Source organism: Gorilla gorilla, chromosome 23, assembly GCF_029281585.2.
Source record: "Gorilla gorilla gorilla isolate KB3781 chromosome 23, NHGRI_mGorGor1-v2.1_pri, whole genome shotgun sequence".
Taxonomy (NCBI): domain Eukaryota; kingdom Metazoa; phylum Chordata; class Mammalia; order Primates; family Hominidae; genus Gorilla; species Gorilla gorilla.
The window spans coordinates 18742729-18762558 of NC_086018.1; the positions used below are offsets into that span (position 1 = coordinate 18742729).

Here is a 19830-nt window from a genome sequence, read left to right on the forward strand (position 1 = left end):
CTGGGAGGGGGTCAAATGTATCACACTATCGGCCCCAGGCCCACCAAGCCTGGGGAGGTGGCCACCCTTCCACGATGGCATTTGGATGTTCCCTGTGTGTGGGGAGGGCACGGGGACTCCATTCATAGACCACCTCTGGGACAGTGTGTCTGCCTCTGAGGTCAGACGCTCTGCACTGGGACAGGGTGGAGTGGAGGGAAACCCAGCTTGGGGCTCATTGGAGGGGCTTGCTGGCAGACACCGCCCTTTGTGGGAAACTGACTGTGGGAGAGGGGAACCCCAACCTCTGTCACCACATCCCTCTTCCCTGTTGTCACACCTGTCACCTGCTGCCATAGCCATGAGACTTCCCAAGGGTCACTGCTGCCACTCACTGCACAGCCTAGAAGGGAGTCCAGAGGGGACATACAGTGAACAAGAGACGTGTGCCACTCAGGCCTCCTGGGGGTGTCCCCAGTGCAGCCATGATGATAATCACAGCTACCATTCACCAAGCCCTGCCCACAGTCTAACCTACTCTATTCACAACACTCCCAGCAGCAAGGCAAGTGAGGTGCTGCCGTCATCCAGGCTGGACAGTTCAGTGATTTGCCTGAGGCCCCACAGCAGGTGAGTGGCAAGTCCAGCGTCAGAGCAGGGCAGGCTGGCAGTGCCCCCTGAGCCCCCTTTGCCATGCTTACCGCATGCACATCCTGGGCTTCTGCAGGAATGCCCTGTCCCCTACCTGCCCTGCTCCGTGCAAAACCCTCTTTGAGCTGTGCCTGGGAGACATGCTGAGAGAATTCATGGAAACAAATGTGTTACTGACAGCCTCTTTGCCTCCAGAGTTCAACTGGAGACAGAGAAACCAGCTAGAGGCAGAGGGAGGTAACACGGAGTCCCCCAGAAAGGTCTGGGCTGTGCGTGCTTCAGGTAACCTCACTTGACCTTCAGGAGAACGAGAAGGCTGCCTGATCAGAGAGTCTCTGAAGAAGATTCTGTGGCTACAGGCTTCAGCAGAGTGTGAGGGAGACCCCGGTTATTTCCTCAGCTGTTTCCACCAAATCCTCCTGTCTTTTGTGGCCAACACCCCAGGCAAGGCTTGGGGCCCCTGTCTGCTGCTGGACGGTAAGTCCTGGCCCCGTGGCAGCGAATCTGTGGGGCGCTCTGATTGTGGGCACTATGGAAGCTAAACCCCATGCTCCAGGTGGGGTGGAGGATCTTCAGAGGACTCCTGGACAGTGCCAGGCTCTAGGCTGAGGTGGGGGACACAGGAGAAACCAGGCCAGGCCCATCCCTACTGGAGCTTCTCCCTAAGCAGTGGAGGCTCAGCCACTGTGAGGAGGTAGGCAAGGCCCTGCAGAAAGAGGGGTGTGGAAATCTGGGGGCTCCCAGGAAGGGCCGCTGCTGGAGATGGGGTTCTTACCAGGATGGGCTCTGAAGATAAGCAGGGAGGATTTGGGAGGGCAGAGATGAGGCCCAGAGCTTCTGGCAGAGGGCATGGCCTGCGCAAAGGTCTGGGGGCCGGACAGCCTGCACGTATTCTGGGAAGCGGGAAGGAGACACAGGCCTTGTGTTTCTGAGGCCCGACTTTAGACTGTGCCCTGTTGGGGAGGGGCCAGGGAATGTCTGAGGCTGGGCCTGACCCTGCTCCTTACCCCGTGGGAGCAGCAGAGCCATGAAGAAGAAGTTAGTGGTGCTGGGCCTGCTGGCCGTGGTCCTGGTGCTGGTCATTGTCGGCCTCTGTCTCTGGCTGCCCTCAGCCTCCAAGGAACCTGACAACCATGTGTACACCAGGGCTCCCGTGGCTGCGGATGCCAAGCGGTGCTCGGAGATTGGGAGGTGAGCGGGGCAGGGCATGGGACATGGGCCCTGAAAACTGGGCAAGTGGACCTGAGCAATACCTTCACCCCTCTGAGACTCAGTTTCCCCACATGTAAGCTTTGCTTGGACTCTCTCAGTAGCCTTTGGGAAGGGGACGGTGACTCCGAGAGCAGGGTGTGGGTCTCCTAGAGCCAAACAGGGCCCCTTTTCTCAGTTCTAAGAGTCTCTGTTTCTTTGGATTAACTCCACTGTTTTGTTGTTTGGTTGTTATTTTTACTTATTTCTTCCTATCTATCTATCTGTCTGTCTATCTATCTATCTATCTATCTATCTATCTATCTATCTATCTGTCTATCTATCTAGAGATGGAGTTTTGCTCTGTTGCCAGGCTGGAGTGCAGTGGTGCAATCTCAGTTAACTGCAACCTCCGCCTCCCAAGTTCAAGTGATTCTCATGCCTAAGCCTCCCAAGTAGCTGGGATTACAGGAGTGTGCCACCACGCCCAACAAATTTGTGTGTGTGTATATGTGTGTGTGTGTGTGTGTGTGTGTGTGTGTTTTCTGAGACAGAGTATCGCTCTGTTACCCAGGCTGGAGGGCAGTGGTGCAATCTTGGCTTACTGCAGCCTCCACCTCCCAAGTTCAAGTGATTCTCCTGCCTCAGCCTCCACAGTAGCTGAGACTACAGGCATGTGCTACCATGCCCAGCTAATTTTTGTATTTTTAGTAGAGACAGGGTTTTGCTGTGTTGGCCAGGCTGGTCTTGAACTCCTGACCTTGTGATCCTCCCACCTCTGCCTCTCAAAGTGCTGGGATTACAGGTGTGAGCCACTGCGCCTGGCCTAATTATGGTGTTTTTAGTAGAGATGGGGTTTCACCATGTTGGTCAGGCTGGTCTCGAACTCCTGACCTCAGGTAATCCACCCACCTGGGCCTCCCAAAGTGTTGGGATTATAGGTGTGAGCCACCACGCCCAGCTTATTCTTTTCTTTTCTTTTCTTTTCTTTTTTTGGTTAGGAGACAATTTCTTTCTTTCTTCCTTTTATTTTATTTTATTATTATTATACTTTAAGTTTTAGGGTACATGTGCACAATGTGCAGGTTTGTTACATATGTACACATGTGCCATGTTGGTGTGCTGCACCCACCAACTCGTCATTTAGCATTAGGTATATCTCCCAATGCCATCCCTCCCCCCTCTCCCGAAGGAACGCTGTTGCCCAAACAGGGACATGAAGGGCTTATTCTTTTTTTAAGGTGGAGTCTTACTCTGTCATCCAGGCTGGAGTATAGGGGAGTGATCATAGCCCACTGCAGCCTCAAACTCTTGGGTTTAAGTGATCATCCTGCCTCAGCTTCCTAAAGTGCTGGGATTACAGGTGTGAGCCATGGTGCCTGGCTTCTACTGTTTTATTCTATTTTAGACTCTTATCTCATGTTATATATAAAGATAAGTTCCCTCCTAAAGACTTAAACAGAAAAAATATTATGTTTTTCATATTTTGAGACAGGGTCTTGTTCTGTCACCCAGGCTGGAGTGCAGTGGCATGATCATAGCTCACTGCAGCCTTGAACTCTTGGGCTTAAGCGATCCTCCCACCTCAGCCCCCTGAGTAGCTAGGACTACAGGCGTGCATCACACCTGACGAATTAAAAAAGACTGTTTTGTAGAGATGGTCTCACTCTATTGCCCAGGCTGGTCTTGAACTCCTGGCCTCGAGTGATCCTCCACCTTGGCCTCCCAAAGTGCTGAGATTACAGGTGTAAGCCACCATCTCTAGCAGGGAAAAAAAAATGTTATTAATAAAGTATAGCAATTTCCCTTTTTGTCCCAGTTATAAAAGTCATGTACATTTGTTTGCTTGATAAAGAGGAAACTGTCTGGGCAAGGTGGTCCACACCTGTAATCCCAGCACTTTGGGGAGTTGAGGCGGGCAGACCACCCGAGGTCAGGAGTTCGAGACCAGCCTGGCCAACATGGTGCACTCTGTCCCTACTAAAAATATAAAAAGTTAGCCGGGCATGGTGGTGTGCGCCTGTAATCCCAGCTACTCAGAAGGCTGAGGCAGGAGAATCGCTTGAACCCAGGAGGCAGAGGTTGCAGTGAGCTAAGATCATGCTACTGCACTCCAGCCTGGGCAACTGAGTGAAACTCTGTCTCAGAAAAAAAAAGAAAAGAAAAAGAGGAAACTGTAATCGCAGCACTTTGGGAGGTTGAGGCGATAGGATTGCTTTAGACCATGAGTTTGAGACCAGCCTGGGCAACATAGAAAGACCCTATCTCTACAAAAAAGACAAAAAATTGCCCGGTGTGGTGGTTCTTACCTGTAGTCCCAGCTACTCAGGAGACTGAAGTGGGAGGATTGCTTGAGCCCAGGAGGTCAAAGCTGCATTGAGCCAAGACTGTGCCACTGCACTTCATCCTGGGTGACAAAGTGAGACCCTGTCTCATAAAACAAAGGCTGGGCACAGTGGCTCATGCCTGTAATACCAGCACTTTGGGAGGCCAAGGTGGGTGGATTACTTGAGCACAGGAGTTCTTGACCAGCCTGGGCAACATGATGAAACCCCATCTCTACAAAATACACAAACAAACAAAATTGGCTGGGCAGGGTGGCATGTGCCCATAGTCCCAGCTACTTGGGAGGCTGAGATGGGATGGTCAATTGAGCCCAGGAGACTGAGGCTGCAGTGATCCGAGATCACACCACTGCACTCCAGCCTGAGCAACAAAGAGAGACTTTGTCTCAAAAAAAAAAAAAAAAAAAAAAGGCCAAGGCAGGCGGATCATGAAGTCAAGAGATAGAGACCATCCTGGCCAACATGGTAAAACCCCATCTCTACTAAAAATACAAAAATTAGCTGGGCGTGGTGGCATGCACCTGTAGTCCCAGCTACTCAGGAGGCTGAGGCAGGAGAATGGCTTGAACCCGGGAGGCAGAGGTTGCAGTGAGCTGAGATCGTGCCACTGCACTCCAGCCTGGCAATAGAGCAAGACTCCATCTCAAAAAAAAAAAGAAAGAAACTAAAAACAAAAACCCTAAAACTCAAATGGACTTCTCTTCCATCCTCCTTTGGGCAGGTGGGCAGCAGGGTGTGTATGCGGGGCCAGGGTGGAAGCCTGCAGGTTCTCATGCCTTTATGTGCCACATGGCAGGGACGCACTGCGGGACGGTGGCTCTGCAGTGGATGCAGCCATTGCAGCCCTGTTGTGTGTGGGGCTCATGAATGCCCACAGCATGGGCATCGGGGGTGGCCTCTTCCTCACCATCTACAACAGCACCACTCATGAGTGCCTCGGAAGAGGAGAGGGAGAGGGGCAGGGGGTATGGGTTGGGCCGAGGCACAGCTGGGTGGCCCCCAGGCTCACGTGGCATAAAGGGTTTGGGTGGGTGGACCTGCCTACCTGCTTCTCCTTCTAGGAAAAGCTGAGGTCATCAATGCCCGCGAGATGGCCCCCAGGCTGGCCTTTGCCAGCATGTTCAACAGCTTGGAGCAGTCCCAGAAGGGTAAGCCATGCTGCAGACTTGGGGCGTGGGTGCAGAGCTGGCTGAGCCACCGGGAAGGGGCCTTGCCCACAGGAGCCTGCTCCCGTCAGGGTTCAGGGGCAGTTCTAGCACCCCCCATCCCTTCCTGGCCCCATAGCACCCTCCCACAGTGAGTGGTCAGGACCATCATCACCACGGTAAAGGGCCAGGAGCTTCTGTTATTTCTGCTAAGGCCTCCGGGGCCACTCTGTGCAGCACATGGAAAGAATAATTATTATGCTAGCAGACCTCACGGACCAGGGCTCACTGGGGCCCACGCTCTGCTCTGTGCTTTTCACCCACGAGCCTCTCACAACCCTCCCTGCTCCTTTGGGCTAGGGGATGCTGTGTGGATTCCCATTTTACAGGGTGGGGATGCTGAGGCTCAGACAGGTCACGCAAATCAGTTGAGGTCACACAGCTGGGAGGTGGTGAAGCTAAAATTGAACCCAGGCTGTCTATATCCTGCCTTTTCAACAGGCATCCCATTCACTCATTTGTTCATTTGTGGGGATGGCGCTCTAGAATGTGAGGTGGAGTCTCTCTTTTCTAATCTGGTCTTAAGTGGAGAGGAGGCCCCCAAATTCCCCAGGTACCTGAAGGGAAGCCACTGTCCATCCAGGAAGCCACTGTCTGTCCCCAAAGGAGGCACAATAGATTGTGAGATAAAAGTTGGAGGATGGGAGGGTCTCAACAACTCACGCCTCTAATCCTAGCACTTTAGGAGGCCAAGTCAGGAGGAGCGCATGAGCCCAGGAGTTTGAGACCTGCCTGGGCAACATAGCAAGACTCCATCTCTACAAAAAACGGAAAAAAAAATTAGCTAGGTGTGGCAGTGTGTGCTTATGGTCCCAGCTACTTGGGAGGCTAAGGTGGGAGGATCACTTGAGCCCAGGAGGTTGAGGCTGCAGTGAGCCATGATTGTACCACTACACTCTAGCTTGGGCAACAAAGTGAGACCCTGTCCAAAAAAAAAAAAAAAAAAAAAGGCTGGGCCTTTTTTTCACAGGCTCACGCCTGTAATCCCAGCACTTTGGGAGGCTGAGGCAGATGGATCACCTAGGTCAGGAGTTCAAGACCAGCCTGGCCAACATAGTGAGACCCTTTCTCTACTAAAAGTACAATAATTAGTCGGGCGTGGTGGCACAGGCCTGTAATATCCCAGCTACTCAGGAGGCTAAGGCAGGAGAATCGCTTGAACCCAGGAGGAGGAGATTGCAGTGAGCCGAGATCATGCCACTGCACTCCAGTCTGGGCAACAAGAACGAAACTCCGTCTCAAAAAAAACAAGTTGGAGGATGGAGGGGCAGGACACACTCACCATAGCAGGCCTTAGACTTCAGGTGGGGGTCCTGGGTGGTGCCCTTTGGAGTCTTCTGCAACATACTCAATCTTTGATTTTTTTTTCTTTTTTTTTTTTTTGAGACGGAGTCTCACTCTGTTGCCCAGGTTGGAGTGCAGTGGTGCGATCTCGGCTCACTGCAAGCTCTGCCTCCTGAGTTCACGCCATTCTCCTGCCTCAGCCTCCTGAGTAGCTGGGACTACAGGCGCCTGCCACCACACCTGGCTAATTTTTTGTATTTTTTAGTAGAGACGGGTTTTCACTATGTTGCCCAGGCTGGTCCCTCGATCTCCTGACCTCGTGATCCCCCTGCCTCAGCCTTCCAAAGTGCTGGAATTACAGGCGTGAGCCACTGTGCCCGACCAATCTTTCATTTGTTTTTAATACTCATTGAGAAACTCAGCATCTGTAGCCATGAAGTTGCTCAGGGTAAGAGAATGCGGGAATCATAGGCTTGGCACCTTGTGGATGCTTAGAATCATTTATTTAACTAGAATGTATTGAGCATTGTCTTAAAGAATCAGCTGTTGTTCCTGAAGCTGGGGTGAAAAACAAAGACGGCAGATGAAATCTGTGACACTCCAGGTGGGAAAAGAAACTAGGCAGGTGCGGGTGTATTACAGGCTGTAGAAAAACAGACCTGGAGGGCCTCAAAATCTGGGACTCTATGGAAGGTGACCTAGTCAGGGAATGGGGACATCTGAGCAAAGACCCAGAGGCAGAGATGGGGTCAGGGGAGTTATCTCCTGGTCTGCTATCCAGGTGTGATGGCAGGGACAGAGCCCTGTGGGGAGCTGGGGAGGCTGCAGCAAGTGACCCAAGGGGAATGGCCCAGGTTGTGTGGGATCTCTTAGGTTATGGTGAAGCCTCTGCTTCCTGTCTGAGGGAGGTGGGGGCTCGTGGAGTATGTGAGTGGAAGGGGATGGATCTGGTCTATGGACCCCTTGGATTGCTGTGTAAGGGGCAGGGAGCATGTGAGGACCTGTCCGGAGGTCACTGCAGTAATTCGTGGAGAGGGTGCTGGGAAGTGGCTGACGCTGGACAGACACACTTGGAAGTGGAGTCTGCGGATTTGAGGATGGGTTGGGTGTGATGCTTGTGTAGGGAGTCCCCGGGGACCCCTGATCTTTTGTCTGTACCTGGAAGGATGGGGTGACCCTAATGGAGACAGGCAGGGTTCTCAGGAAGCATGTTGAGCAGACACTCAGGAGCTCAGTTTTGGGCACGTTGAAGTTTGAGATGCTTTCTTCAAGCAGGCAGGTAGATCCTCAGGTCTGGTGATCAGAGGAGCAGTCCAGGCCAGCAGGTCAATTTGGGAGTTGTCAGTGCATAAATGGAGGCTGAAGCTCAGATGTCAAGCAGACCACCAGGAGAGAGAGCAAAGACAGAGGGGAGAGTAGGAGCTAGGATGGCAGGCGGGGGAGACTCGGGTGGAGCCAGGTGCTGGGATGCAGGGGCGGCTCTCAGGGAGAGTGATGAGCCCAGTAAAGCTGAGAGGGGCACTGGGTCTGGCAGTGTGGGGGTCACCAGAGAACTTGGCAAGTGTGGTGGCATGAGAGTCTGATTGGCCTGAGGTCAGGAGATTTTTTTTCTGATATTGATACATGATATTTTCTATATTTATGGGTACATGTGAGTGCTTGTTACATGCATAGAGTGTATAATGATCAAGGCAGGGTATTTGGGGTCTCCGTCACCTTGAATATTTTTCATTTCTGGGTGTTAGCACCATAGTCCTCTCTTCGTTACTTTGAAATATACAAAATACTGTTGCTAAGCATCGTCACCCTGGTCTGCTATCAAAGATTAGAACTTCTCCTGTCTTGGCTGGGCACGGTGGCTCACGCCTGTCATCCCAGCACCTTGGAAGGCTGAGGTGGGTGGATGACCTGAGGTCAGGAGTTTGAAAACAGCCTGGCCAACATGGCAAAACCCCATCTGTACTAAAAATACAAAAATTAGCCTGGCATGCTGGCCTGTGCCTGTAATCCCAGCTACTCGGGAGGCTGAGGCAGGAGAATCGCTTGAACCTGGGAGGCGGAGGTTATAGTGAGCTGAGATCATGCCACTGCACTGCAGTCTGGGAGACAGAGCAAGACTCCATCTCAAAAACAAACAAAGAAAAAAAAAAACAAAACAAAAAAGAACTTCTGTCTAACTACAAGGTGGAAGGAATCATATGCTGGGTGTCAGACCTTCCGGGATGTATGTGCAGCTTCTAGGAATTGAAACCACCAGCTCTTGGAAACTTGTGCCAGGCTTCAGGGTGGGAGAGGCAGTTCTAGAGCCACAGCCGCCACGCCAAGCCAAACGGCCCCATCATCTCTCGCAAGAGCAGGAGAGTCCCTGGGGGCAGAGGCCATAGTTGTACCTTTCTGGGCAAAGGGTCAGTGTCTGTAGTGTCCATATGGGCAGTGGGGCTCAGGGGGGAAGCAGGCCCAGGGGTCTGTTTCCAATGACCTCCTCAAAAGTCAGAACTGGAAGGCAAAACCCCTTATAGGCTGGATGCACCTGTAATCCCAGCATGTTGGGAGGCTGAGGTGGGAGGATTGCTTGAGGCCAGAATTTGAGACCAGTCTTGGCAACGTAGCAAGACCCCTGTCTCTACAAAAAATAAAAATAAAAAATTAGGCTGGGAGTGGTGGCTCACACCTGTAATCCCAGAACTCTGAGAGGCTGAGGAGGATGGATCACCTGATGTTAGGAGTTCAAGACCAGCCTGACCAACCTGGTGAAACCCCGTCTCTACTAAAAATACAAAAATTAGCAAGGCGTGGTGGTACATGCCTGTAATCCCAGCTATTTGGGAGGCTGAGGCAGGAGAATTACTTGAACTCGGGAGGTGGAGGTTGGAGTGAGCCAAGATTGTGCCATTGCACTCCAGCCTGGGCAACAAGAGTGAAACTCCATCTCAAAAAAAAAAAAAAAAAAAAGCCACGTGTAGTGGGGTGTGTCTGTAGTCTTAGGTACTTCAGAGGCTGAGGTGGGAGGATCGCTTGAGCCTGGGGAGCCAAGGCTGCAGTGAGCCATGATTGCACCACTGCACTCCAGCTGGGACAACAGAGTGAGACCCTGTCTCAAAACAGACAAACAAACAAAAACCCTTATAGTTGGATGGGGAAACTGAGGCTGGGAGAGGGGACAGGACGGAGGTTAAGGCTCAGTCTTGCCTCTCTGGGGCCGTAGAAAAGAGGCAGGGAGCCCTTTCTTGGGGCTGGCTGTGTCTTGAAGGTGGCCTGTGCTTGACCTCGGTCAGGGTGGGATCTGCTCTTGTTTTGGCACATTCTGGTGGAGCCCATGAGTCTTACAGGATAAGGCCTTGTGGTCAGCGAGATGGGAGGGGGTCTGGCCTGGCACAGGATTTTAGACATGCAGGCACCTGCACAGACAGACACCTCATCCTGGGACAGCAAAACCCGGCCACATGCTACTGCTTCCCCTGCTGTGCCCTCCTCAGACATCCCTGGTCCATGTACACTCCTACCTGCTGAGCCCCTCCTAAAAAAAAAAAAATTACACATCCCCTCCTAAAAAAAAAAATTAAAATTAAAAAATAAATAAATAAATTAAAAATCCCCTTCTGCTGGGTGTGGTGTTCACGCCTGTAATCTCAGCTACTCAGGAGGCTGAGGTGGGAGGATTGCTTGAATCCAGGAGTTCGAGATCAGGCTGAGCAAGATGGCAAGACCCCAACTCAAAAAAGAAAAAAAAATCTTTCCTCCTAAGCCTCATTGCCCCATCTGTAAAGCGAGTCAGGGACTGTGCCTGGGATGCTGCCTGCGAGAGATCCCGATGTCCCCCACTCAGGGTCACTAACTGTGGCTCTCTCTCCCCAGGAGGGCTGTCGGTGGCGGTGCCTGGGGAGATCTGAGGCTATGAGCTGGCACACCAGCGGCATGGGTGGCTGCCCTGGGCTCGCCTCTTCCAGCCCAGCATCCAGCTGGCCCGCCAGGGCTTCCCCGTGGGCAAGGGCTTGGCAGCAGCCCTGGAAAACAAGCGGACCGTCATCGAGCTGCAGCCTGTCTTGTGGTATGTCTGTGGGTGCGGCCCCCTGACACAGGCAGGGCAGGCACAGCCCAAGGACCTTGCAGGCCGTAGCAGCAGTGGAGCGGCCCTCTGCCTTCAGGACCCTGTGCTGATAATGGGATGAGGAGATACAGACCCTTCCCACCACGTGTGGGGACACATTCTGAGCGTGGGGTCCCAGTGGCCACTGTGGCTGGCCATGTGTCCTGAGTGGCATGGGACACTAGGAGGCTCCCGGAAGGGACACTAGGAGGACGAGCGCTGAGTGACAGGGCCACCCACCTGTGACAGGCGCTGCCCCTGCTTTGTGCTGGTCTCCCGTGTGGGCAGGTGTGGGGGGTGGTGTAGCTGAGTCCACCCCACCTGCTGCCTCACATGAGCCCCCTCTGCCCCAGTGAGGTGTTCTGCCGGGATAGAAAGGTGCTTCGGGAGGGGGAGAGACTGACCCTGCCGCGGCTGGCTGACACCTACGAGACGCTGGCCATCGAGGGTGCCCAGGCCTTCTACAACGGCAGCCTCACGGCCCAGATTGTGAAGGACATCCAGGCGGCCGGTGAGTGGGTAACCTCAGGGGCCTGGGTGAGGAACTCTGCAGTGGAAACCCTGAGCTGTAGCCCAGAGCCATGGGGTCCTCCTGTCTTGCCTGAACCTGCAGGAAGTTCCTGGTGGAGGAGGGTCAGTGACTGGCCATGTGGGTCCACAGCTCCTGCTTATATCAAAACCAAGAGAGGCCACACAGTCCAGGAGAGCAAGTCCCTGTTGGGGTAAATGCAGGTGTAGGCAAGAGCCAGGGCTAGGGAAGCACTAGAATACAGCCTGAAGATCCAGGAGGACTTCTTGGAGGAGGTGGCGGCTGGGCTGCAGATAACTTCGTTAGGCAGAGAGAGGAAGGGATTCCTAGCAGAGGAACAGCTGGGCTAAGGCCCAGTAGAGGGCGCTTTGATTCACCAAGAGGGTTACAAGGGATGAGGGTCGCCTTGAGAGAGGCATGGGGAAGGGGATTTGTGGGGCAGGGGCCTGGAGCTTGGCTGTGGCTTTCTTCAGGTAATTTTTGTCACTGTTTCATGGAGGAGGGTGATTAGCGTGTCGACCTTTACCACTGAGGCTGGAAATTGGCATGCCAATACCCTGTCTGGAGCTGACTCCAGGAGAATTAAGAGCCTCCCTCCCTCCCTCTATCCATTCATCGTGAGGAGAAGAGGCCAAGCAGCAGGGACACCGGCAGGAATTCTCCAGTTAGAAAAGGCCCTCTGAGCCAGGTGCGGTGGCTCACGTCTGTAATCCCAGCACTTTGGGAGGCCGAGGCGGGTGGATCACCTGAGGTCAGGAGTTCAAGACCAGCCTGGCCAACATGGTGAAACCCTGTCTCTACTAAAAATGCAAAATTAGTCAGGCATGGTGGGTTGTGCCTGTAATCCCAGCTACGTGGGAGGCTGTGGCAGGAGAATCGCTAGAACCTGGGGGGCTGAGGTTGCAGTGAGCCGAGATTGCACCACTGCACTCCACAGAGTGAGACTCCATCTCAAAAAAAAAAAGAAAGAAAAGGCCCTCTGAGGCCAAGCTTGGTGTCTCATGCCTGTAATCCCAACACTTTGGGAGGCTGAGGTAGAAGTTGAGGTCAGGAGGTCCAAGACAAGCCTGGGCAACATAGTGAGTCTACAAAAAAAATATTGAGAATCTACATAAATATAGTGGGGGTCGGGGTGGGGAACAAGAAAACAAAAAATTCAAAGCATAGTGAAAAGAAATATAGCAAAACCCGGCCGGGCATGGTGCCTCACGCTTGTAATCTCAGCACTTTGAGAGGCCGAGGCGTGTGGATCACGGGGTCAGGAGATCGAGACCATCCTGGCTAACACAGTGAAACCTGTCTCTACTAAAAATACAGAAAAATTAGCCACGTGTGGTGGCGGGTGCCTGCAGTCCCAGCTACTTGGGAGGCTGAGGCAGGAGAATGGCGTGAACCTGGGAGGCGGAGCTTGCAGTGAGCCGATATCGCGCCACTGCACTCCAGCCCGGGCGATAGAGCGAGACTCCGTCTCACAAAAAAAAAAAAAAAAAAAAAAGAAAGAAAGAAATATAGCAAAACACAACAAAAAAATTAAAATTTGCTGGGTGTAGTTGTGCCTTTAGTCTCAGCTACTGGGGAGGGTCTGCTGGAGGATCACTTGAGCCCAGGAGTTCAAGGCTGTGATTAAGCCACTGCACTCCAGCCTGGGTAACGGAGCAAGATCGTATCTCTAAAAAAAAAAAGAAAAAAGAAAACACTCTCTGGCCACAGATGAGAGAAGGCAGACAGGAAGCCAGTAAGCCAAGCAGGCAGAGGGCAGGTGGCCCCAGCCCAGCTGTCGGGTGGTGAGCAGTGTCAGGGAGACAGGGGTGCCGGAGCTGGTGAGGTTCCCAAGGAGGTGAGGTTGCCTGTGGCCCCCTCCCAGGGCACAGTCCCACCCCTCCAGTAGTGCACTCTGTCCTCCCTGGTAGGTACAGGCTTTTCCCCACCACCATGGTGCAGCCATGCCTGCCCCCAACACCACTGCTGCAGCTCCATCCTCCACGCAGTGGTGCAGCCCCATCCCAGCGCCCATTCGAGCTGCTGTCCCATTGCAGGGGGCATTGTGACAGCTGAGGACCTGAACAACTACCGTGCTGAGCTGATCGAGCACCCGCTGAACATCAGCCTGGGAGACGCGGTGCTCTACATGCCCAGTGCACCGCTCAGCGGGCCCGTGCTGGCCCTCATCCTCAACATCCTCAAAGGTGAGTGGTCGCACCACAGCCGTGTGGTAGGACCCATGACACTGCCTCTCTCTCCCCACGCCCCACCCCTGCTGCATCTCTGCTCGCCCCCCATGCCACGTCTTTCCATCACTGAGCTCCCGAGGCGTGTCCCTGTGTCACAGCTCACCATGTCCTGAAGGAGGCAGTGCAGAGTCACAGGGCTGAAGCGGGCAATGCTCAAGGGTTGGAGGAGGAACAGGAGTCATCAGGAGGGAGAGAGGTGCAGGAGCTCAGGGCTACAGGGCCTGGTCCAGAGGGTACCCCGGTCCAGTGGGTGACCCTGCCACTTGGTCACTGAATGGCCAGAGCTGATGCGTGACGTGAGGTCCAGGCTCGGGAGCCCTCACCTTACTTCACTCTCACCACAGCCTTCTGAAGCAGCTGCTGCTATTGGTTATTAAACGCTCCTTGAGGTGGGCAAAGTGGCTCAGGCAGGTGTTAACCCTCTGAGCCCCTCAGAGCCTCTGGGGCTCAGCAACATGCACCTGGCTCTGATCAACCAGGGTACAACTTCTCCCGGGAGAGCGTGGAGACCCCCGAGCAGAAGGGCCTGACGTACCACCGCATCGTAGAGGCTTTCCGGTTTGCCTACGCCAAGAGGACCCTGCTTGGGGACCCCAAGTTTGTGGATGTGACTGAGGTAAGGGGCAGGGGCTGGCCCACTGTGGGTGTGGGGCCTGCTGTAGAGGCCTCAGGTGGGCTCCCCAGAGTGGCTACAGCCTCACATATGCTTTATGAATCCATTCCTGCCACAGAATTTGATTGCGGGCCTACTGTGTGCTCGGATGGACTCGTGGGTGACCCCCAGTCTTGGCTTCTGCCGCACAGAACTGACGGTGTGGGGAATTAGTGGCCACCCTCCTACCTCAGGTCCTTTGCACATGCTGTGGTTCTCGAGTGCTCAGTGCTGAGATGAGGAATGCATGGGGGCATTGCAGCCCTCGGGCATGGTGAGATGGATGGGTGAAAGGGAGAGGGCCAGGTGAACAGATACCTCGGCCACCCACTCCCTGTCACTCCAAACTAATGCTTCCCAGATGCCACCCTCAGCCCTGCACCACCTGACCCACTCACTCAGTAGTTGCCCCAGCTCCACGCTGGGTCCCTATAAGACCCTGTCATATCCCTTCCCGCTGAGGATCCTCACATCCCTCCTTACCTACTTGGGTCCTTGGCATTCCTGGGCGGATCTGCAGACCCCCCCACACTGACCAGTGACCTCCCAGGAGGGGAGTCAGCTGCCCGGGTGGTGTCTTCTCTTTCCCCATGAGCATTCTGCACCTCTGACTCCCGCTGCAGCCAGTGACCTGGTGTCTTGTCTCTCTGAGGGGACAGAGCCACTGCAGCGTGTCCCTCTGCCCTCCCTTTTGGCTAAGGCCAGCTCCTTCATCTACTCGCTGGCTCAGGGTGCTGTTCCTACAATGCTCCTTTCTGCCTCTGACGATTTACTTCTTTATCACGGATTATTCCCGAAAGAAAGGCAGCTGTTGTTGCTCTAGAAATTTCTATCTGCTGCCTCGTTCTGTCCTTTGCTCCTCTTAGAGCAAACATGGCTGAGCTATGTCCTCTCTCCCTTCAGGGTATCCCCTCCCCTGCTCTATCCCCATGCCACCAGATCGCCATGTCCAGCCTCAGTTTCCCCATCAGGCCCCACTCAGCAGCATCTCACACAGCTCACCACACTCTCCTCGAGTTTTCATTTTGCAAATTTTCACACCTACAAAAATGTAAAAAAACCCCAAAACTGCCCAAGCATCAACGTTCCCTTTTCCTGGAGTCTGCAGTGTGGACGTTTCTGCCGGATTTCCTAACTCTCTCCGTCTCCACCCACGTCTATTGGGATTCGTGTTTTTCTGAGGGATTCCACAGTAGGTTACTGATGTCACACCTCAGGGTGTGTCTCAAAAGTGAGACTTGAACATAGCACAGCAGGATGTCGGGGTGACACAACCTGCTGTTGTCCCTTCTCTTTACCTACAGTAGGCTCCCTTGGCTGTTTTGTTTTTGTTGTGTTTTTGTTTGGACACAGAGTCTCTGTCATCCGGGTTGGAGTGCAGTGGTGTGATCTTGGTTCACTGCAGCCTCAACCTCCAGGGCTCAAGCAATCCTCCCACTTCAGCCCCCTGAGCAGCTGGGACCAGAGGCACGTGCCACCAAACCTGGATAATTTTTATATTTTTTTTAGAGACAGGGTCCTGCCCAGACTGGTCTCAAACTCCTGGGATCAAACTATCTTCCCACCTCAGCCTCCCAAAGCGCTGGGATTACAGGTGTGGTTTTTTTTTTTGAGACAGGGTGTCGCTCTGTCGCCCAGGCTGGAGTGCAGTGGAGCTATCTCGGCTCACTGCAAGCTCCGCCTCCTGGGTTCATGCCATTCTCCTGCCTCAGCCTCCCGAGTAGCTGGGACTACAGGCGCCCGCCACTGCGCCCAGCTAATTTTTTGTATTTTTAGTAGAGACGGGGTTTCACCGTGATCGCGATCTCCTGACCTCGTGATCCGCCTGCCTTGGCCTCCCAAAGTGCTGGGATTACAGGCATGAGCCACCGTGCCTGGCCTGTTTTGTTGATTTTTAAAGCCCAGGGCAGTAGTCTTGGAAAATGTCCCACATCGTGGATTTGCCTTTCTGTTTCCTTGAGGGCAGATTCAGACAGAACACCTTTCCCTGGGATTGGTCAACTAATCCGTGGGGTGTTGCTGAAACTTTATTTTATTTTATTTTATTTTTGAGACGGAGTCTCGCTCTGTCCCCCAGGCTGTCCCCCAGGCTGGAGTGCAGTGGCGGGATCTCGGCTCACTGCAAGCTCCGCCTCCCAGGTTCACGCCATTCTCCTGCCTCAGCCCCCCAAGTAGCTGGGACTACAGGTGCCCACCACCGCGCCCAGCTAATTTTTTGTATTTTTAGTAGAGACGGGGTTTCACTGTGTTAGCCAGGATGGTCTCGATCTCCTGACGTCGTGATCCGCCCTCCCAAAGTGCTGGGATTACAGGCCTCAGCCTCCCAAAGTGCTGGGATTACAGGCGTGAGCCACCGCGCCCGGTGTTGAAACTCTCTTGAGGCATTTTCTTCGGCCTTCGGGTCCATCCTCTCTGTCTCCTCCTTGACCTCCTCATCTCCTCCTCGCCACTGCCTTGGGGACCTTGGCCAGGCTTGTGGCATCCAGCAGCCACTCAATGTCAATACCTCCATGTTCATCTCTCAGCCCGCCCTTGCCCGTGAACCCATGCTTATTTATTTATTTTTTTTATACGTGCACCCATGCTCTTCAGGTCTGATGAAGTATCCAAAATCAAGCTCCTGACCATCCCCAAACCCGCCTCTTCTGCAGGGTTTACCTCGCTAGTCGGCACCATCCTTGATTCTTCTCTTTCTCCCACCCAGGCCGTCATCTCTTGCCTGGTTGATACCCACAGCCTCCCCTTTGGGCTTTATCCTTATCCCCGTCATAGCTGCCAGAGGGACCCTGTGAAAACACTCCCCAGCCTCCTCATTCCTCTGCCCTAAGCCTGCATGGCACAGAGCAAAAGCCAGTTGTTATGGGACCTAGGAGGTCCTGTGGGATGGGCCCCAGCCTGCATCTTCATCCTCTTCTCCCCACCCCGCTCCATTCACTCTCTGCCTATCGCTCACCAGCCTATACCACCTGCCTCAGGGCCTTTGCACTGACCATTTAGGCCACATTCCAGGCTCTATTCACACGTTGCCTCCTCTGAGAAGCCCTCCCTGACCACTCTGCCCATACCTCATGCCTCTTGATTCCCCTTACCTGGCTTGTGGTTTCAGCACTTTCCCTGTGTGTGTTTGTTTTTCTTGGCATGAGGGCAGGACCTAAGTGTCTGTTCCCTGTTGATTCCCCAGTGCCAGGCATGCAGTGCAAATTCTAGAAATATTTTTTGCGTGAAAGAATGAGTGATTGAATGCGGCAAGGGTCTGGAGGCTGAGGACCAGGCAGACAGACATTCAGAGTTGCTGGAACGTGACAGAGACAGGGAGTCAGACTGGTCATGCAAGGTCCTGGGCCTGCCCTTGGGTCCTGGGGAGCCACGGAAGGTTGTGGCTGCCAGAGGGTTGCGGTCAGAGTCACAGTCAAGGGCCTTCTGAGACCTGTGCCCCCTCCCCACCCTCCCTCCCCACCTCCTCAGGCCAGCTCTGGGGTCTCGGCAGGTGGTCCGCAACATGACCTCTGAGTTCTTCGCTGCCCAGCTCCGGGCCCAGATCTCTGACGACACCACTCACCCGATCTCCTACTACAAGCCCGAGTTCTACACGCCGGATGACGGGGGCACTGCTCACCTGTCTGTCGTCGCAGAGGACGGCAGTGCTGTGTCCGCCACCAGCACCATCAACCTCTAGTAGGGGCTGCTGGGCCGCCTGGGTGGGAAAGGGCCAGGGGCGGGTGGCCCAGGGACTGCCCACTTATCCAGTAAGGTGGCTCCATCACCTCTTTTCCTGGTGGGAAACTGAGGCCCAACCTTGGTAGCTTATCCTGGGCCTCTCAGTGAGTATGTTTGAGCCTCAGTGGGTGGATAGGGACCAGGCTGGGCCACGCAAGGTCGGGCGCTGTCTGACCTGGCTGGGCGGTAGCTTTGGCTCCAAGGTCTGCTCCCCAGTCAGTGGGATCCTGTTCAATAATGAAATGGACGACTTCAGCTCTCCCAGCATCACCAACGAGTTTGGGGTACCCCCCTCACCTGCCAATTTCATCCAGCCAGGTATGGGGTGGAGGTCCGGGGGTGGGGGACTGGGGTGGAGAGGGGCGGGTGTCCTGGGCAGGCAGCTGACGGGCATCCCTGTCTTCTCCCATCGGCCGCAGGGAAGCAGCCGCTCTCGTCCATGTGCCCGACGATCATGGTGGGCCAGGACGGCCAGGTCCGGATGGTGGTGGGAGCTGCTGGGGGCACACAGATCACCACGGCCACTGCACTGGCATGTGTCACACCTTTTCTCCCTGGCCGTGCCCACCCTGCACAGCCCCCAAGCCATGCTGATCACACTCCCATGCCCCAGGCCATCATCTACAACCTCTGGTTCGACTATGACGTGAAGCGGGCCGTGGAGGAGCCCCGGCTGCACAACAAGCTTCTGCCCAACGTCACGACAGTGGAGAGAAACACTGACCAGGTGGGCCAGGGATTGGAGAAACTGAGTCACGGTGTGGGGCCCCAGGGCATCCTGGGCTGGAGGCCTGGATCATCACAGAGTGGACAATGGTTGGTGTCCTCTCTCTAGTGCCTGGGCCATCTGGAGCCCCTGTGCCATGAGGGCCAAGCCCCCTGCTCCAATGAGACCCAGCAGGCCCCAACCTGCTCTTCCTGATGACCTGGCCTGAAATGGCACCACCTGGGCTGAGGCCTGTGACCACACAGATGTGGTTCAGGTGGCATCTGGAGCCCTGCTCAGGCTTCCCCTCTCCTCCCACCCCCACGCAGTGACTGCAGCCCTGGAGACCCGGCACCATCACACCCAGATTGCGTCCACCTTCATCGCTGTGGTGCAAGCCATCGTCCGCACGGCTGGTGACTGGGCAGCTGTCTCGGACTCCAGGAAAGGCGGGGAACCTGCTGGCTACTGATTGCTCCAGGCAGACAAGGCTGACAAGCAATCCAGGGACAAGATACTCACCAGGATGAGGAAGAGGACTTTGGGGGACGGGCTTCCCCTGTGAGCAGCAGAGCAGCATAATAAATGAGGCCACTGTGCCAGGCTCCAGGTGGCCTCCCTGGCCTGTCTCCCCACTCTCTGGGCCTCAGTGTATTGTGTGTGAAATGGAGCCATCTGGCTGGGGAGGAACAGAGAGGTGGGATTCGGAGATCTTCACAATGCGGGCACTGGAACTAGCCTCAGCATCTTCAGCATGGGGAGAGCCAGGCACATGACTGGGGGCCAGGGGAAGGTTCACACTAAGCCCTGCCCCTTCCCACCCTGATCCCTCGGACTTTGGGGCCAGGCCCTCCCTTACTGGGGCTGGGCAGTGACACTACCTAGGACCAGCCACCAGGGGGTGCCACGACCCTGGCACTTTCTTAGGCAGAGGGTGGCCAGCTGATGCTGGGAACCCGGGCGCCTTCTCAGACCCGTAGGCGTCCAGCTCACCCTGCCGATGACACTGGAGGTGAAGCTGAGGTCCGAGGAATGGGGACTGGGCAACAGGCTGGAGGAAAACATCTCGGTCAGAGCCACGCCCCTGGGGGGTTTCCAAGTTTAAGCCCAGAGTGAAACCCAAGCTTGTGATCCTCTCCAGAGGGAGGCCTGGTTCTCAGGGAACAGCAAACGGGAAGATGTCCCCAGATCCCAGGGATCAGGGCTTGGACCAGCCGGGGACGCAGCCCAGAGGGAGTGGGTCCAGAAGGAAACAG

General features: G+C 54.6%; 1 protein-coding gene and 1 long non-coding RNA gene across 3 annotated transcripts; both read left to right on the plus strand.

Annotated features, from left to right (window-relative positions):
* The first annotated feature begins 432 nt into the window (after positions 1 to 432).
* On the plus strand, positions 433 to 13401 carry LOC129529592 (uncharacterized). The gene is made up of 6 exons (XR_008675130.2): positions 433 to 609; positions 826 to 1107; positions 1651 to 1821; positions 10508 to 10700; positions 11093 to 11250; positions 13305 to 13401. It is a non-coding gene; the product is annotated as an uncharacterized lncRNA (long non-coding RNA).
* A 637-nt stretch (positions 13402 to 14038) lies between these two features.
* LOC129529588 (glutathione hydrolase light chain 2-like) lies at positions 14039 to 19233 on the plus strand. Of its 2 annotated transcripts, none has more exons than XM_063704571.1 (5): positions 14039 to 14115; positions 17617 to 17826; positions 18059 to 18186; positions 18288 to 18599; positions 18904 to 19233. In XM_063704571.1, the coding sequence occupies exons 2-5, from the start codon at positions 17651 to 17653 to the stop codon at positions 19044 to 19046; spliced, it is 759 nt and encodes a 252-aa protein (XP_063560641.1). In that variant the 5' UTR covers positions 14039 to 14115; positions 17617 to 17650; the 3' UTR covers positions 19047 to 19233. The 2 variants fall into 2 exon arrangements, with proteins under 2 accessions (XP_063560641.1, XP_063560640.1); XM_063704570.1 differs by having other exon boundaries at positions 18288 to 18595.
* Positions 19234 to 19830: the final 597 nt, after the last annotated feature.